The sequence below is a fragment of the Delphinus delphis genome, chromosome 15 (assembly GCF_949987515.2).
Source record: "Delphinus delphis chromosome 15, mDelDel1.2, whole genome shotgun sequence".
Taxonomy (NCBI): domain Eukaryota; kingdom Metazoa; phylum Chordata; class Mammalia; order Artiodactyla; family Delphinidae; genus Delphinus; species Delphinus delphis.
In genome coordinates, this window is record NC_082697.1 from 66,442,288 (window position 1) to 66,456,580 (window position 14,293).

At 38.6% G+C, this 14,293-nt stretch overlaps 1 protein-coding gene across 1 annotated transcript in view; it reads left to right on the forward strand.

The window, feature by feature from the left end:
• MOSMO (modulator of smoothened) overlaps positions 1-14,293 on the forward strand; it is a 44,234-nt gene that overhangs the window by 27,712 nt on the left and 2,229 nt on the right. The window contains exon 2 of the mRNA XM_060031882.1: positions 11,924-12,136. Within this exon, the coding sequence (XP_059887865.1) occupies positions 11,924-12,136 (213 nt within the window). The remainder of the gene's footprint in view (positions 1-11,923; positions 12,137-14,293) is intronic.

A 14,293-nucleotide genomic window follows, 5' to 3' on the forward strand; every position in this document is an offset into this window, starting at 1 on the left:
CATAATGGGAGTCTCAGAAGGGGAAGAGAGAAGGGACATAAAGAATATGTGAATAAATAATAGCCAAAGTCTCTCCAGGTTTAATGAAAAACTTTAATCTGCACATTGAAGAATCTCAACAAATTCCAAGTAGAATAGACTCAAAGTAATTCACACCTAGACACGTCATAGTCAAACAGTCAAAAGCCAAAGACATAAAGAGAATCTTGAAAACAGCAGGAAATGTACAAGGGGTCCTCAATACCATTAACAATTGACTTCTCATCAGAAACCAAGAGACCAGAGAGCAGTGGGATGACATATTCAAAATGCTGCAAGAAACAGACTGTCAACTAAAAATTCTGCAAAACTATCCCTTAGAAACAAAGGAGAAATCAAGATATTCTACGATAAACAAAAACTGAGAAAATCCATCACTAACAGACCTGTCCTATAAGAAATACTGAAAGGAGTCTTCAAACTGAAAGAAAAGGGCACTAGGCAGTGTTTTGAATCCACACAAAGAAAAAGGGCACAATAAAGGTAACTACAAAGGTGGATATAAAAGTCAGTATGTAGATCATCCAAAATGAAAATAAATAAGGAAACACAAACTTTAAATGATACATTAAACAAGATGGACTTAGTTGATATTTATAGGACATTCCATCCAAAAACAGATTACACTTTCTTCTCAAGTGCTAATGGAACATTCTCCAGGATAGATCATATCTTGGGTCACAAATCAAGCCTTGGTAAATTTAAGAAAATTGAAATTGTATCAAGTATCTTTTCCAACCACAATGCTATGAGACTAGATATCAATTACAGGAAAAAAATCTGTAAAAAATACAAACACATGGAGGCTAAACAATACACTACTAAATAACCATGAGATCACTGAAGAATTCAAAGAGGAAATTAAAAAATACCTAGAAACAAATGACAATGAAAACATGATGACCCAAAACCTATGGGATGCAGCAAAAGCAGTTCTAAGAGGGACGTTTATAGCAATACAGTCCTACCTCAAGAACAAGAAACATCTCAAATAAACAACCTAACCTTGCACCTAAAGCAATTAGAGAAAGAAGAACCAAAAAACCCCACAGTTAGCAGAAGGAAAGAAATCATAAAGATCAGAACAGAAATAAATGAAAAAGAAATGAAGGAAACAATAGCAAAGATCAATAAAACTAAAAGCTGGTTCTTTGAGAAGATAAACAAAATTGACAAACCATTAGCCAGACTTATCAAGAAAAATGGGAGAAAACTCAAATCAATAGAATTATAAATGAAAAAGGAGAAGTAACAAATGACACTGCAGAAATACAAAGGATCATGAGAGATTATTACAAGCAACTATATGCCAATAAAATGGACAACCTGGAAGAAATGGACAAATTCTTAGAAAAGCACAACCTGCCAAGACTGAATCAGGAAGAAATAGAAAATATAAACAGACCAATCACAAGCACTGAAATTGAGACTGTGATTAAAAATCTTCCAACAAACAAAAGCCCAGGACCAGATGGCTTCACAGGCAAATTCTATCAAACATTTAGAGAAGAGCTAACACCAATCCTTCTCAAACTCTTCGAAAATATAGCAGAGAGAGGAACACTCCCAAACTCATTCTGTGAGGCCACCATCACCCTGATGCCAAAACCAGACAAAGATGCCACAAAAAAAGAAAACTACAGGCCAATATCACTGATGAACATAGATGCAAAAATCCTCAACAAAATACTAGCAAACAGAATCCAACAGCGCATTAAAAGGATCATACACCACGATCAAGTGGGGTTTATCCCAGGAATGCGAGGATTCTTCAGTATACGCAAATCAATCAATGTGATAAACCACATTAACAAACTGAAGGAGAAAACCCATATGATAATCTCAATAGATGCAGAGAAAACTTTCAACAAAATTCAACACCCATTTATGATAAAAACGCTCCAGAAAGTAGGCATAGAGGGAACTTACCTCAACATAAGAAAGGCCATATATGACAAACCCACAGCCAATATCATTCTCTATGGTGAAAAAACTGAAATCATTTCCACTAAGATCAGGAGCAAGACAAGGTTGCCCACTCTCACCACTCTTATTCAACATAGTTTTGGAAGTTTTAGCCACAGCAGTCAGAGAAGAAAAAGAAATAAAAGGAATCCAAATCAGAAAACAAGACGTAAAAGTGTCACTGTTTGCAGATGCCATGATACTATACATAGAGAATCCTAAAGATGCTACCAGAAAACTACTAGAGCTAATCAATGAATTTGGTAAAGTAGCAGGAGACAAAAGTAATGCACAGAAATCTCTTGCATTCCTATACACTAATGATGAAAAATCTGAAAGAGAAATTAAGAAAACACTCCCATTTACCATGGCAACAAAAAGAATAAAATACCTAGGAATAAACCTACCTAAGGAGATAAAAGACCTGTATGCAGAAAACTATAAGACACTGATGAAAGACATTAAAGATGATCCAAACAGATGGAAAGATATACCATGTTCTTGGATTGGAAGAATCAACATTGTGAAAATGACTCTACTACCCAAAGCAATCTACAGATTCAATGCAATCCCTATCAAACTACCACTGGCATTTTTCACAGAACTAGAAGAAAAAAAGTCACTATTTGTATGGAAACACAGAAGACCCCAAATAGCCAAAGCAATCCTGAGAAAGAAAAACAGAGCTGGAGGAATCAGGCTCCCTGACTTCAGGCTATACTACAAAGCAAGTAATCAAGACAGTATGGTACTGGCACAAAAACAGAAATATTGATCAATGGAACAGGATAGAAAGCCCAGAGATAAACCCCTGCACATATGGTCACCTTATCTTTGATAAAGGGGGTAAGAATATACAATGGAGAAAAGACAGCCTCTTCAATAAGTGGTGCTGGGAAAACTGGACAGCTACATGTAAAAGAATGAAATTAGAACACTCCCTAACACCATACACAAAAATAAACTCAAAATGGGTTAAAGACCTAAATGTAAGGTCAGACACTATAAAACTCTTAGAGGAAAACATACTATAAAACTCTCAGAGGAAAACGTAGGCAGAACACTCTATGACATAAATCACAGCAAGATCCTTTTTGACCCACCTCCTAGAGAAATGGAAATAAAAACAAAAACAAGTGGGGCCTAATGAAACTTAAAAGCTTTCGCACAGCAAAGGAAACCATAACCAAGATGAAAAGACAACCCTCAGAATGCGAGAAAATATTTGCAAATGAAGCAAGTGACAAAGGATTAATCTCCAAAATGTACAAGCAGCTCACGCAGCTCAGTATCAAAAAACCCAATCCAAAAATGGGCAGAAGACCTAAATAGACATTTATCCAAAAACGATATACAGATTGTCAGCAAATACATGAAAGGGTGGTCAACATCACTAATCATTAGAGAAATGTAAATCGAAACTACAATGAGGGGGCTTCCCTGGTGGTGCAGTGTTTGCGAGTCTGCCTGCTGATGCAGGGGACACAGGTTCATGCCCCGGTCCGGGAAGATCCCACATGCCGCGGAGTGGCTGGGCCCGTGGGCTATGGCCGCTGAGCCTGCGCGTCTGGAGCCTGTGCTCCACAATGGGAGAGGCCACAATAGTGAGAGGCCCACGTACCGCAAAAAAAAAAAAGAAAAAAAAAGACTACAATGAGGTATCACCTCACACCGGTCAGAATGGCCATCATCAAAAAATCTATAAACAATAAATCCTGGAGAGGGTGTGGAGAAAAGGGAACCCTCTTGCACTGTTGGTGGGAATGTAAATTGATACAGCCACTATGGAGAACAGTATGGAGGTTCCTCAAAAAACTAAAAATAGAACTACCATATGACCCAGCAGTCTCACTACTGGGCATATACCCTGAGAAAACCATAATTCAAAAAGAGTCATGTACCACAATGTTCATTGAAGCTCCATTTACAATAGCCAGGGCATGGAAGCAACCTAAGTGTCCACTGGCAGATGAATGGATAAAGAATATGTGGCACATATATACAATGGAATATTACTCAGCCATAAAAAGAAAGGAAATTGAGTTATTTGTAGTGAGATAGCTGGACCTAGAGACTGTCATACAGAGTGAAGTGAGTCAGAAAGAAACAAATACTGTATGTTAACACATATATGTGGAATCTAAAAAAAAAAAAAAGGTTCTGAAGAACGTAGGGGCAGGACAGGAGTAAAGACGCAGACATAGAGAATGGACTTAAGGACACGGGGAGGGGGAAGGGTAAGCTGGGACGAAGTGAGAGAGTGGCATGGACATATATACACTACCAAAAGTAAAATAGATGGCTAGTGGGAAGCAGCCACATAGCACACGGAGATCAGCTCGGTGCTTTTTGTCCACCTAGAGGGGTAGGATAGGGAGGGTGGGAGGGAGACGCAAGAGGGAGGAGATATGGGGATGTATGTATACGTATAGCTGATTCACTTTGTTATACAGCAGAAACTTAACACACCACTGTAAAGCAATTATACTCCAATAAAGATGTTTAAAAAGTCAGTATAAATATCTTTTTGCTAATAATTCTTTTCTCTTTAAAATAAAGCAGTAATTATAAAAGTGTGTTGATGGGCTTATAATGTATAAAGATGTAATTTTACAAAAGAAAGGGAGGGAATAGAGGGATATTGGGGCAAAAATTTTGATACACTGTTGAAATTAAGTTGGTAAATCTAAGCTGTTGGGTTTCGTTTGAGATAAAATCCACCATTTTAAACTGTACAGTTCAGTAATTTTTAGTATATTCACAGTGGTATGTGGCCATCGCCAATATCTAATTCCGGAGTATTTGCATCACCCCAGGAAAAAGAACCCCCAAACTTCCTAATTCCTCCTCCCACATCCCCTGGCATCCACTGATGTCTCTGCCTCTGTGGATTTACCTATTCTGTGTATTTCATATAAATGGAATAATACAATATGTAGCCTTTTGTGTCTGGCCTTTTTCACTTAACGTAGGGTTCATCCATATTGCAGCTTGTATCAGTACTTTAAAATTTTTTTCTGAATAATATTCTATTGTATGGATTTTGTTTATCGGTTGATGGCCATTTGGGTTGTTTCCCCTTTTCTTGCTATTATGAATAATGCTATGAACATTCATGTACAAGTTTTTGTATAAATGTATATATTCTAACTCCAACTGAGTACACTGTTATACACTTCAATTCTGACACTAGCCACCTAGAGTTAGCACAGATCCCACAAATTAAGGGCTCTGTCCTCCACAAGATTGCCTCCAATTCAGACACTGCCACAAGTTCGGGGGGGCAGGGCACTTCCGACCTACTGGCTACAAATTTGGGATTTCCCACGACCCCCTCTAGTTCAACAGAAAGACAGTTATGATGCTTTGAATGGGGCCATGGAAGCATAGAGGAGCAGTCAGCCCAGAATGGGAACGTAAGCTTGTCGAGGGAGACTTCCCAGAAGTGACTTCTAAGCTGTGACTGGAGTTTTGAATCATACGTAGAAACCAGGAGAAGACGTTTGGAAGAGTAGTTTAGGCAGAGGGAACAGCATATACGAAGGCCTGGGGTGTGTGTGTGCGTTAGAGATGACTGAAGAGTTAATTTAAGAATTTGAGCATCAAATGTAAAAAAAGAAAAAAAAGCAATATCATCCAGACCTTTGTAGGACATTTGGACTTAGAGGAGAGAGAGTGTGTAGCAGAAAAACCAGATCCAACAAAGACCCCTAAAGAATGCCAAATTTTAACACATGGCAGAGAAAAAGGTGTCTGTGAACAAAGACAGAGAAAGAAAAACTAAAGGGGCATGAGGAAAATAAATAGAACATGGAGTCACCAAAACGAAAGGAAATGTGTTTGAAGAAGCTGTAACAGATGCTGCTAAAATATTAAGGAAAGGACTTAGAAATGCCCATTAGAGTCAGCAGTATGGAATGAGTGAGCTTGGCAAGAGCTGTGTCAGTGGGGCGGTTGGGGTAAAAGCCAAGCTGCAGTAGATTAAAGAGTGAACAAGACTCTGGGAAGTGGGGACAGGGACTCTTGACAGGGTAGGGGACAAAGGATACTAGGTGGAGCGGACAGAAACACAAACATGTCAATACCAGAGGATGGCTTGACGTGATGGGATAGTTTTGTTTTATGATAAGGGAGACTTAGGGGACTTCCCTGTCAATCCAGTGGTTAAGACTCCGCACATCTAATGCAGGGGGCGCAGGTTCTATCCGTGGTCAGGGAGCTAGGATCCCACACGCCGCGCGGTGCGGCCAAAAAAATAAAATAAAATAAAAAATAAACAGTTGAAAAAAAAATAGGGAAGACTTAAGCTTATTCAAACAATTTTGCAATCCAGAAGAGAAAGAAAATAATAAGTTGGGCAAGCTCCCAAAGAAAGTGAGAGGGAATGGGATCCAAAACAAAGGGAGAAAGATCAATAGGATGAAAGAACAAGTGTGTGCAGATAAATTCGTAAGTTTTGATGGTGGACAGTTGAGGGGTTGCTGTCTGATGGCCTCTGTCTTTTCTGAAAAGTAACAGACACAGGCACCTACTTAAGTGATAGGGGTGGGGAATGGCTCTCGTATTGAGGGAGAGTGCAGCAGACTTGGAATGGTCACAGTAGAGAATGGGGAAGCGCTGAATTAGGAAAATCTAATTAGTTTCTGGGTAGTGGTGATGGTCATGAGATAGAAACTTAGGAATTTATAGTGGCACACCTCTGCTCTGAGATATGATTTTCTTCATCAGCATTCAGCATACTGGAGGTAAGTGCAGGAGGGGCAAAACCTATGTTGAATCAGGGTTATGGTTTTTGCCAGGTGGGTGCAGTGAAAGGATAGAAGTTAGGTGGTAATATGATGGATCAAGGACTCTAGGCTGGATAAGGAAAGAAGTGAAGACAATAGGAAAGTGATGGATGGGGAGAAAATAGGGGCCAGTGTCAGGGAGGTATAAGAACAGGTGAAAGTAACAGGAAAGGACACTGTTACTATAGTGGACACTAGTGACTGACCTAATAAACCTATCATGTTACTCGGGTTTTCAGACATTGCCTATGTATGGTCCATTAAGTTTCCTTGTTTTAGGTGTTGACTCTTTTTGGCCAGCTCACTATTTATAAGCACCCGCATCTTAAGGTAGAACCCAGAAATCACAGCTGATAAAAAATAATCATCACTAGCAGTGTTTCTGGAGGAAAAAAATTAAATATGTGAAGTTTTTAAGTTACCTATAGACTATTATTTTCTGTGCTTGTGCTTCTACTCATTTAAAGTATGAGCTGCCAGGGTATGACTTACACCGGAAGGTATGTGTCACTGCCTACATTGGGGCCGCCTACCAGGCCCCTTCTCACCTGCCTCCAGGTTCTCCTAAATTTCCTCAGCCAACCTGTCACTGAAACATGAAACTCTATAATTTCAGTTAAGTTGGAATATTGTCCCTTACTTAACTACAGGTGCTCTTGGAAAGGGCAATATGTTAAGCCTTTATCAGTCACTAAGACTTTTGTGGTAACGTGTTTGGTTTGTGTTACCAGTAGGATAGCTTGCCAAGATTAGATTTTTATATCCCCAGGGAGAAACTAGAGTAAGAAATCCACATCAGTTGTAGGGATTGGGTGGGCCCGTTCACAATACCTACAGCTAACGAAGAGGGCCCCCTGAGAGGAAGAGAACATGAGTAGGAAGAGAACTCAAGGGAGAGATGGGAGAGGGCAATAGCAAATGTTAACTTCACAATTTTGTTCAAATTCAGCCCTATCTTGGAAAACCCTCTCCGTAGTCAGTTTAGTGAGCAGTTACTGCATATGATTTGCTCTGACAGATTGGTGGGAATGTGTGCCTTTCTGATTTACAATTACTGTGTTTCAAATTTTCTGTGACACAGCTTTTACATGTAGTGATGACATGCCTTGTAATCATCCTCATTGTGGCAACAGACATGCTCAGACTGTGTTAAATCATTTCAGCAGTGTCTGGATCTATAGATGATGGGTGTCAAAAGCCTCTTTAGTTAAGATTCTCCACTTAACAGGGTAAGATTCATTATGACTTCCTTTTCTGTGTTTTGATAACACAGGTGAGATACTAAGAGGCATGTGGGATGCTATAGTTCCTAGTTGGTTTTCCTTTTTCCTATTGTGTGCAAGTTTTTATTTGGCTAGACTGGTTACCTAGGAAACAGCTGCAGGGTAAAGATGGATTGGCTATTTGGAAAATGGAATTACAGGCCCCTTCAGGAGGCAAAAGACCTGTTGGATAAAACAAAAATTAGTGAATGGCTGAATTTATGCTTAATTTAGTGTGCTTCAACAAATCAAACTGAGACAGTTCTATAGGAGAGCCTAGTTAATGCAGCATAATTTTTAAATTTAGCTTGTTTTTAATTTATTTAAGTTCACCAAATGTTTATTAATTCCTGCTTTGTGCCCACTGCTGCAGCCCATTCTAAGGGTTTCCAATGAAGCAGAAGGTTCAGTTCCCTCCTGAAAAGCTCATTTTCTGTTTGGGGTTAAAAGAAGTTACCTTAAAATCAAGTGCACGATTATGTGATACAGTCTAAATGTGTTCAGAGAATTTGGAGGATGTAAAAGATCTTGGCTAGTCAATGTGAGTGATGGGTTTGAATCTACAGGGAGGAGATAATTCTTTGAGGCAAAAGATGAAGTTTAAAGACCTGGTGAAAGTTTGGGTACTAACAGTTACCTGAATTTACGAGATTCAATGGTAGCAGCACAGTTACCCTTGCAGATCCCTACACCCAGACAGCTTATGGAAAATATGTAACTGTGATATAAATTATATTGCCGTAGAATCTTAAGAAAATGAATTTTAGTGACAATGTTGACCAACCACTGTTTGCACTAGCCTTTGCATAATTTAAGAAAACTCTATTTTCACTGAAAGTGTGACAGTATTAGTTTTGTAATCTCAGACCACTACAAAAATGTGAGCACATAAGAGACTCAATAAAATATTTATGAATTGATTTGCTTATATACAGTACACCTTCTTGTTAGTTAGCATTAGCTTTCTTTTCTTCCAGAATGTAGCTGTTGAATATTTGGTCTTGATTTGTGGTGATAAAGACTTTCGTAAATACAGACGCATAACTCTTCTTTTACGGTGGAACATCCGTCAGGTTATTTCCATTGATTTGTAGAAAGTATAGGTATAATTTTCATTTTCTTACTTGTTCTCTTTGTATTCACTTGGTGTGGTGTGCCAGCCAGGAGAGGAGGAAAAAGCAATCCTACTCAGAAAGCTTTACAACCTATAGGCACAGGAAGTTAAATTTGAGCCCTCCTTGCCATGTCCATAAATGGAAAGTAAACGAGGCAACATAAGGATACTCAAAATATTTTGAAAGAGAAATGTTTTAGTTATGGTTTATTGAACCTACAACTTCAAATATTTGCCAGCAAAAAATAATTCTCAAATGTAAATCTCAGGGCTTCCCTGGTGGCGCAGTAGTTAAGAATCCGCCTGCCAGTGCAGGGGACACGGGTTCGAGCCCTGGTCCTGGAAGATCCCACATGCCACGGAGCAACTAAGCCGATGCGCCACAACTACTGAGCCTGTGCTCTAGAGCCCGCGAGCCACAACTACTGAGCCCACGCGCCTAGAGCCCGTGCTCCACAACAAGAGGAGCCACCGCAATGAGAAGCCCGCACACCGCAACGAAGAGTAGCCCCGGCTCTCTGCAACTAGAGAAAGCCTGCGTGCAGCAACGAAGACCCAACGCAGCCAAAAATAAATAAATAAATTTATTAAAAAAAAAAAAAGTAAATCTCAGTCCACTAGTTATTTATAGAGTTACCAATGAAAGTTTCTTTGTATTTTAAATTTGTGAAGAGAATTGTTACTATAATCAGAATCCATAATATTGAATTTTGCCAGAGGGTCTTTCATTGCCTGTTGTCTATTCTCACTGTACTGATAGCTTTTATAAATGAGATAGTGACTACAGAGGGTAATTTGTTAGAAGATTTTTGCTGAGTGATCAGGAGTGGTTTCCTGTTAGAAGAGCTTGAGCACTGCTCTGAATGCCTTCTTTATTTCCAAAATTACCATAAAATGCCTTATCATAATAAGACACGCCCTCTCCCTCAAGTTTTCTTTTCAAGGAAACTTTTTAATGTTTCATTTTAAGAACAGTTATGCAACTCCCTGGTACCTACTCACCCCTATTGTCGTCCCTTTTCTGGTTTCAAGCAATGACCATGATACTAAAAATGTTAGTAACTGTCAAAAACTTTGAACTGATTTACTTCTCTGGCCTGTGGAATCACTCCACTCCAAACAGCAGCTCGGAGGAGGGATAGGGTGGCATTACTTACTGTGACAGTTTGCTCACTTTCTATCCATCTCCCGCCCCTCATCTGCCTCCATCTTGCTGGCGATGATCCTGTAATTATAATGCTGTTTGCACCTATGCGGAGATCACAAGAAGGGCCTAATTATTAGATTATTTGAGAGAAAAAGGTACAACTTGTTTGCGTTATCGTCTTCCACTCTTTTGAAAAGTTATAGTCAGAGTTAGCATTAGAGGAAAAAAGACCACAACTCAATTCTGAGAGCAGAACTGATTTTTCTCTTCATTTTCTTTGAATACATTGCTTATTTCTACAAATGTACGAATGGCAAAGGCATGTTGCAGGAAAACCCCCTCCCTCCAACAGCCCCACCTACCCACATATACATCTGTATGTACAGGTTCAGCCCTGGTCTGTCTTCTCCCACCAAGGGCAGCTTCCCAAAATGCCTCTGGGAATTTTACTGACTGTCCTCAAAAAAGGCACTTGTTCATGGCAGTTGCTATGATTTTTGAGGTTAATGTCTTTTTGTTGTAGTTGTTGTTGTTGTTCATAATGAGAAAATAAGACCAATAAAAGATGCAGAAATCTGTTGTTTTCAGTGGCTCCAGAAATTTCTTTTCTTGTATTTCTGGCAGCTGTTTTCCCATTTGCAGTTGCCCTTAAAGGGGGAAGCAAGCAACTTTTACTCAAAAGTGACATTTTAATTGTTCTTCTTACTGGGGAAAAGGATAAAATAATAATTCTTTCATCTTCCTTATCTAGGTCTCTGTAAATTAATTCACCCCAAATTTGATAGAGAGGTTCCTTGGGTTTGACATGAGAACATGTTTGTTTAAAAATAGCACTTGATGTTTTACAAAAACCACTTTCATTTATTTAAATGGAAGAGGGGGCACTTTAAAAATTAGCACCGATGCCTTTATGCTTTTCTGCTGAAGCATACTAGTAATGATTTGGCACTGTGAGTACTTGTACATTGTACAAAAATTGTTGACTTACCAAATGGGGTGAACCTACTAGCTTTTCCAGCATTTTCTTGAATTTAGTGGAAAAGTACTTATATTGTAATTTTCTTAGACCTCTTAAGTTTAATCAAATAATATTAGTTCCAGTATTTAATCCATTATTTAATTTTATTTATGTATTACACTTAGACATATTTCAAGTTTGCCTTCAAATTTTTAAAACGTGTGTTTCTCCTCAGCCAAAATAAAATCATATACGTTTGAGTCTTGGATCTGGGAATAGAAAAGTTCCAATTCTTTTTGCTAATATGGTAATCTCAGCAAGAGCGGGAACCTCATCTCTCTTGTTCACCGTTATTTTCCTGGAGCCTAGAACAGTGCCAGACACAGGTACCCAGAAAAGTATTTAATAAATGACTGAACGAATTTTCTTCTATGACTTGTGAGGTTTTTTTTTTTTTTTTAAGTTCACTTTGTACCTTAAACAAAGTATTACTACATAGTGGACTACAGCAGGATGCTGAAGAATAGGACTCTGGAATTCAGTGCTTGAATGACCCACTCAGAGAGAAAAGGACTAAAGGGGTGTTGGTAGGGACAATTCCCTGGGTGTGCCAAACCCACTAAAATACTCCCACGTTTTGCATCTCTCCAGGAGCGCTCACTGTGGGCCTTGTGCGACAGTGTCAAACAATCCATGGACGAGACCGGACATGCATCCCACCTCGGCTTCCCCCAGAGTGGGTCACCACACTGTTTTTTATCATCATGGGAATCATTTCATTGACTGTCACATGTGGTCTGCTGGTGGCTTCCCACTGGCGAAGAGAAGCCACAAAATATGCTCGATGGATAGCATTCACTGGAAGTAAGTAACCTGTGCTAACTAAATTTGTCTAGAAGGCACTCACCCTGGAATCAAGACTCAGTAATAAGGACTCTCTAATCATCAAAGGGCACCACTTGCGTACGGCCATCAGATAGACTCTACGCGGTCCCATCAGCTCTTCCGAATTCTCACCATAAGACCAGGACATCCAAACCTTAATTGCTTTGTATAACGTGCTATTTTAATGAATTTTATTTTTGCTCACATTGTGACCTAAGTGTTCCAGGTCTGTGACTCAGAGCTACCACTAACCTGAGTCTTCCTCTTCTTAAAGGTATTGGTATCGTCTGTCAAATAAAGATAAATCTAGAAGAAAATATACAGAAATACAAATTAGTTTAAGGTGGTGATTTGCTTTTTAATATCATTGATTTGAGTTTCTACCATAAGTTGTGGTGTGACCATTGAAAAATCAACACATTTGGTTATTTAATAATCATTTCTCAACATCTCTGATGCCATTTAAGCTATGCCCAAGGGTGTGATAATACATATATATTACACATTCTCATGTACTTTGCAAAACTGGTTTAATTTCAGAGCACAACGCAGGCTTTTCCCAAGCTAAAAGCAACAAAAATGCTCAAAGGGAAGGTTTCTGTAATTCTGCTTTCTTCTTTCTAAAGCAGGTTTGTCCCCCAGGGAACATTTGTCAAAGTCTGGAAACATTTTTGATTGTCCCAACTAAGGGGATGCTCCTGGCATGTAGTGAGTAGAGTCCAGGGATGCTGCTGAACAGTGTGCAAATGCACAGAACAGCCCTCCACAGCAAAGACTAATCTGGGCCCAAATGGCAATAGGGCCCTGTTGAGAAACCCTGCTCTAAAGAACAGGATAACTATCCCTATGCCAAACACTACGGGGTTTAATTTCTAATTCAGTGTCTTATAATCATCTCAGGTTTTCTTAAGTTTTTAAAAAATGAATATTACAACACAGCTTACTTTCACCTGATATTGTCATGTAGAACTTGTATTACAGGGCTAAGGCATAATCCCATGTATCCCTATTAATGTTAAAACTCAATTTATTCTTAAAGGTCATAGGATAGGGATATTAGTTCATGAGTCTCTGTTTCTCCCTATCTCTCTGTGAAACTCTCTTTAGAGAATGTATATGTTTCTGGATCTGTTGTTTTATTTTTGTATGTATTTCTCCCTTAATTTTAAAATTTAGATCAAGTTGCAGTTGACATAAAAAGGCTTCTCCATCTTTGTTAAGAAATGTGAAAAAAGTTGATCTTTTTTGAGGTCAAACAGACCTCCTGAGACAGTTCTTTTCTAAATAGTAGGGTCTAGAGGCAGTTATAGAGACAGAGCTACTAAATTAAAGGGTATTGATGGGGAATTTAAAGAGAATCTTTACTCACAGATACAGTTACTTATCCACTCTTTAGAATTCACTCTTTAGGAGTAAAATAAAATCAAAGAAGAAGGATTTAGTTTCTGGATTTAGTTGAAATTTGGGAGTGCATGTACTCTGAATACCAAAAATCTGAAATATTATTTAGCAAAGTAATATGAATCAGAGAAAAGCATTAAGGTGCTCACATGAGCCATTGGTTCTTATGACCCAATAAAGGGAAAGAACTTTGATTATCTTGTTTTTCGTTTCTCTTCAAGAGAAAATATTTAAGTACATATTTAATATATAGCTACCTTGAAATGCAGAATGTTTTTCCTTTATTTTCCATTTTAAATAATTTAACTTTTTAAAATAATATGTGCATGATACATAATTCAAAGCCTATGAAAGGGTCACCAAGTGAAAAGTAAATCTCATTTGTGGCCCTGTCACCCAGTCGTCTGATACTCCTTTCCTGGAAGCAGCCATTCTCACCAGTTTCTGGGGTTTCCTACCAGTGGTGTTCTATGCATAGAAACATATATGTATATGTGTGAGTGTTCTATAAATACATATTTATTCTATTTATACTATTCTGTATCTTGGTTTTTTCGTTCAACAATATATCTTTGTGTTGATGTCATCTAAGGAAGCATAGAGCTACATTCCCAGAGCTAGTTTACTGGGGTGGTAGTCATAAGAGGGATTGGGCTCCCCCTAGTGTTTCCATTCAGTATTTGAAAATGTACTTCATCTCTATTTTATGCACTTCTATTCCAGTTAAGCTATAGT